Raw genomic sequence first — 6000 nt, forward strand, 5'->3', positions numbered from 1 at the left:
AGGAGAGAGGAGGAGAAGCAGAAGAAGGAGAGAGGAGGAGAAGCAGAATAAGAGAGAAGAGGAGAAGCAGAATAAGAGAGAAGAGGAGAAGCAGAAGAAGAGGGGGAGGGAGGAAAAGAAGAAGAGGAAGAAAAAGAAGAAGAGGGAGAAGAAGAAACAGAAGGAGGAGAAAGAAGAAGAAGAAACAGAAGGAGGAGAAAGAAGAAGAAGAAGAAACAGAAGGAGGAGAAAGAAGAAGAAGAAGAAACAGAAGGAGGAGAAAGAAGAAGAAGAAGAAACAGAAGGAGGAGAAAGAAGAAGAAGAAACAGAAGAAGAAGGAGAAGAAGAAACAGAAGAGGGAAGAGGAGAAGAGGGGAGGGAGGAAAAGAAGAAACAGAAGAAGAGGGAGGAGGAGCAGCAGAAACAGAAGAAGAGGGAGGAGGAGCAGCAGAAACAGAAGAAGAGGGAGGAGGAGCAGCAGAAACAGAAGAAGAGGGAGGAGGAGCAGCAGAAACAGAAGAAGAGGGAGGAGGAGCAGCAAAAACAGAAGAAGAGGGAGGAGGAGCAGCAGAAACAGAAGAAGAGGGAGGAGGAGCAGCAGAAACAGAAGAAGAGGGAGGAGGAGCAGCAGAAACAGAAGAAGAGGGAGGAGGAGCAGCAGAAACAGAAGAAGAGGGAGGAGGAGCAGCAGAAACAGAAGAAGAGGGAGGAGGAGCAGCAGAAACAGAAGAAGAGGGAGGAGGAGCAGCAGAAACAGAAGAAGAGGGAGGAGGAGCAGCAGAAACAGAAGAAGAGGGAGGAGGAGCAGCAGAAACAGAAGAAGAGGGAGGAGGAGCAGCAGAAACAGAAGAGGGAGGAGGAAAAGAAGACACAGGAGAAGCAGAAGAGTGAGGAGAAGGACAAGAAGAAGCAGGAGGAGGTGGAAAAAAGGAGGAAAAGAAGGAGGAGGAGTCGAGGGAGTTCATGTGGAGGATGAATATTATTTGCAAGCTCAGAAGCTGCTCAGACTGGAGACGGATATCTGATAAGACCAGAAGATATTAGTGTTTCTATTACATTCAAAACTTGAGAAGGCCAAACTCGGTGGACGTACAGTACCATGTGTCGTTTCATGTGTCATACAAGCTTTTGCACTCTGCTGCATGTTACAGAGGAAAAACTCGCGCTGTGGACGTGACGGGTCTGCTGGAGAGATCACCATGTACATCACCGAATTCAGTCAGTCAGAAACAATGAGATTTAAGACGCGAGTAATTACAATGTTGACATGAACGTGGAATCGCCCTTCACATCATTACATGCGACCAGGAACACGTCTACCGTACGAGCGTCACGTCTGAGGTGAGGCATCACTGCTTCCTTCATGTGAATCTCTCAGGACTGAAATTACAGCGACAGAGGAACGAGAATGTGACGGATGACAGGATTAAGCGTGTGCATGAAGCATAAGCCTCTTCCATCGCAAGCATAAAGTGAAACACGTGACGCGTGCAGGCACGAGTATTAGGACAGAATCAGAACGTGTCCGGGGATCGGTGCGGTGATTGAGGACACATTTTTCCAACGACGTCTGAACGAACGTGGTTTGACATGATTCATTTGTGAAGGATTCGGAATAAGGAGTCAATGAATCGGAATCTTTCTGCAAAGCACAACATTTAATTGTGTAAAAAGCAAAAGATCCAGAACCGACTCCGTGTTTATCAGAGATTTTAAGCAGGTTTAAGTTATATGGTGCTTTTTAAACATCCTCGAGTCAGTGAATCATTTATCATCACGAAAGAGAGTCAATTGAATCAGTGAGATCAATGATTCCTTTCAAGGTTCATTCGTGATAAATTTGACTGCTGGGGGGAAGGAGAAAAAAAAAAAAAAGACGGACCAAACTTCTTTGGGGTTCGGCTCATTTTTTTACTCAGGACTGTGACAAAATATTTATCATTTATTTGACATTAACTGACTGAACAAATTAGGAAACGAATCTGAAGAAATCATCGAACTGAACAGACTCAAACGATTCAAGTCATGACTGAATTACAGCACAGAGTTGTTGTGACTCGAGTCACGTGACTCTGTTCAGTTAAATGATTCGCTCAGATTTATTCAACTCATCTGTGCTCTTCCTGTCCGAGCGCTCCTGATTCAGCTCATCAAATCAGTTCCTGTCGACGTCTTTACGAAAAAAAAAGGCTGCTGGAGATGTGGAACGCAGATTGTCCTGAACTCACTGGGCTTCTGTGAATTATTTTATTCAGTTTGTGCTGAAAACACAAAACCATCTTCACCAGAAAGCTGCAGTGTGCGCGTGTGTGTCAGTCAGATTAAGAGAGACAGAGGAAGTGGGCAGAATTTGTGCTGGGTAACGTGACTAATCCAGGCTATCCTAAAGGATTTTAAGTCTGTGCATGCATGTGTCAAAGTAAGAGGATCACGGCACTGTGAAATGCTACAGTAGCGCAATAGTGCCACCTACAGCAGCCATGCATGGGACGTACTGTACATTCTCTCTCTAATTCCACAGAGGAAATCTAATCTAATTCAGTTCATTTGAAATTCACACCAGACATCATCTTTATATTTAGTTCATATCACTTCCTGTATCAGTGTGCTATTTTTAAACCCTGAAAATTCACCACACCAATGAAGTGTCTCACACAGAGGACATCTGTCTCTAATCTCAGTGCAGGTGTGTGACAAGCAGACGCGTCTATGCAGGATGCAAAACCAACATCAAGGACACACACACACACGACATTGAGAACGAATATGGAATGAAGCGTCCGTACCGTCGTCGTCACACTCCTCCAGGGGTTTCTGGGGCTTGTCCAGGCACCGAGGGTCGATCCACGACGTGGTCTTTGTGTTGTGGCTGAAACGCAAAACACAAAAATACAAGAAAACACGTCAGCTTTACAGATGTCACACAACTCCGTCCTGTCAGCTCAGTATCGCGTCCATCAACGGGTCTAAACGAGCTGTTATCTCATCTTGTTATCTCTAGCCGCTTTATCCTGTTCTACAGAGTCGCAGGCAAGCTGGAGCCTATCCCAGCTGACTACGGGCGAAAGGCGGGGTTCACCCTGGACAAGTCGCCAGGTCATCACAGGGCTGACACATAGACACAGACAACCATTCACACTCACATTCACACCTACGCTCAATTTAGAGTCACCAGTTAACCTAACCTGCATGTCTTTGGACTGTGGGGGAAACCGGAGCACCCGGAGGAAACCCACGCGGACACGGGGAGAACATGCAAACTCCGCACAGAAAGGCCCTCGCCGGGCACGGGGCTCGAACCCAGGACCTTCTTGCTGTGAGGCGACAGCGCTAACCACCACACCACAGTGCCGCCCCCGAGCTGTTATCAATATATATTATCATTTAAAGCATGTATTATAGTTTCAATAATATATTATTAAAGTCTGAAGCCAGAAACTACAGCAAAGTGGCAGTTTTCAGATGTATGCCCTGTGTAGATAAACACAGATGGAAAAATTTTTTTTTAAAAATAAAAACCCTCAAGTGCCAGTTAACAATATAAAGAAGTCAAACGGTTTTTGAATTTCACACAGACACGCAGCTAGATTTACAGACAGATAGACACGTTGTTAGAGACAGAGAGACTGAGATTTACAGAGATAGACAGATACAGAGATTATATAGACAGGACAGATTTTTGAGAGACAGACACAGATTTACAGAGATAGACACACGAAACAAGTGAGATTTACAGAAATAAACAGACAGACAGATACACTGTTAGATACACAGACAGTGAGATTTACAGAGATAGACAGATTATACAGACAGACATATACAGACACAGCGAGATTTACAGAGATAGACAGACAGATAGAGATTATACAGAGTGGCACATTGTTAGAGATATACAGACAGACAGTCAGATAGATACAGAGATTGTAGAGACACAGATACAGTAGACACACATCGTTAGAGAGAGACAGACGGAAGCAGACACGGTTGAGGTTTAGAGATAGACAGACAGATACCTTATTAGAGACAGACATTCAGACCATTATATACACAGTCAGAGGTTATAGAGACAGACAGACACGTTGTTCGACGTGAGATTTCCAGACAGACAGACACAGGTTATATAGACACAGATGTACACACACACACACACAGTCAGACAGACAGAGAGGAAAGAAAGAAAAAAAAAAAAAAAGTGTGTGCAGTCCAGAGATTTCTTCAGATGATGTAATAACTCAGAAATATGATTTTTTCCTGAGATTCTGTTCTTTAATCCTGATATTATGAAGAAATATATTTTTTCTAATCATGAATGAAAATCTGTCACACTCCCTCATGCATCTTAAAGGCAGATTGGAACACGGGTGATTTGTTCTTAAAATCTTTTTTTTTTAAGTTTTATTCATAAAAGTACACAGGCTAACAGCGTTTTTCTTTGTTATTAATATTTCCATGAAATCAGATTTTGATCGCCTGATTGTAAAAAAGTTCTAATATCTGCACCGCTACCACAACGAAACTGAACTAACTCGCTCACTGACGAAATAAATAAATGGATTCTTTAATCAGACGGAAATCCTGTCGTTTTTGTTGAAATGTGTATTTACTAATCTGCCACTCGGGCCCCTTTTAATGATCCACTGAATTCATAATCTCTGTATTTTAATGTTTTTAAAGCAATAGGACAGAATGGTTATACAAGTATTGACGTACACTATTAATCAAACATTTATAAAACTGACCAATTATCTCATCTCATATCTCATTATCTGTAGCCGCTTTATCCTGTTCTACAGGGTCGCAGGCAAGCTGGATCCTATCCCAGCTGACTACGGGCGAAAGGCGGGTTACACCCTGGACAAGTCGCCAGGTCATCACAGGGCTGACACATAGACACAGACAACCATTCACACTCACATTCACACCTACACTCAATTTAGAGTCACCAGTTAACCTAACCTGCATGTCTTTGGACTGTGGGGGAAACCGGAGCACCCGGAGGAAACCCACGCGGACACGGGAGAACATGCAAACTCCACACAGAAAGGCCCTCGCCGGCCACGGGGCTCGAACCCAGGACCTTCTTGCTGTGAGGCGACAGCGCTAACCACTACACCACCGTGCCGCCGCTGACGAATTATACACTGTATATTTTTTCATGGTCCTAAAAACGTTAATATCTGGCCCAAGCTGAAATGTGAAAAGATCTTTAATATCTGTGCATCAGTTTGTTTCTGAATCACGCTATATTTTTAATAATAAGAAACGGAGTTAAAATGTTTCCCCAAAAAGTGGTTTCTACAGGACGAGCTTCATTCCATCATGAGTTTAAAAAAAAAAAAACCTATTTCTATGTGCTCCTCAGCTTTACACTCCAGTTTAATCATCAGTGTAACTGAGTGTCATCAATAAATCATCCTCATTAAACAGTTTAATTATCACTCATGGCTGCACTATATGGACTGAATGTCATGCAGTATATTAAAAACACATTAGAGAGTTTCATTACTGCACAATTTCCACTCGAGCTGCTGAATTAATCAGATTTGAATAAATTTTTACATTCTTCAGTTCAGACGTGAAATCTCGCTCATTACATTTGAACTGTGAGTGTGATGCTGTATTTATTTATCACTAATAAACATTTCACTCAGCATAATTAGGTTCATATTTAGCACTTAAAGTAATCTGAGTGACGAGTGAGTCACCCTGATGCTAAAACTGAAAAAAAAAAAAAAAAGAGGATAACGCCGGTCCTTATAGAAGCAACAGCATTTAAAAAGCTAATGATTAAAAAGTTAACATATGATATGATGTCATCCTTACTCGATGAAGTAGACCTCGCCGTTCTCGGTGTAAGCCATCTCCCAGTTTTCTGGTAGAGGGCCCAGCGGGTCCTCGTCCGTGGGGTGGCTGGGGTGTGTGTGTGTGTTCTGCGTGCTCTCCGTGGTTGCCGTCGGGACGCTGTTGAGCCTGTGAGACGGGGCGAAGGGGCGGACGGAGGGGTGCTCGTCCGGTTCACT

The 6000-nt window shown here is 43.3% G+C and overlaps 1 protein-coding gene across 1 annotated transcript in view; it reads right to left on the minus strand.

Annotated features, from left to right (window-relative positions):
* magi1b (membrane associated guanylate kinase, WW and PDZ domain containing 1b) overlaps positions 1–6000 on the minus strand; it is a 296936-nt gene that overhangs the window by 87888 nt on the left and 203048 nt on the right. The window contains exons 5-6 of the mRNA XM_060910209.1: positions 5804–5998; positions 2767–2849 (exon numbers count right to left, since the gene is read on the minus strand). Coding sequence (XP_060766192.1) covers positions 2767–2849; positions 5804–5998 — 278 coding nt within the window. The remainder of the gene's footprint in view (positions 1–2766; positions 2850–5803; positions 5999–6000) is intronic.

This window comes from Neoarius graeffei, chromosome 26 (assembly GCF_027579695.1).
Source record: "Neoarius graeffei isolate fNeoGra1 chromosome 26, fNeoGra1.pri, whole genome shotgun sequence".
Taxonomy (NCBI): Eukaryota; Metazoa; Chordata; class Actinopteri; order Siluriformes; family Ariidae; genus Neoarius; species Neoarius graeffei.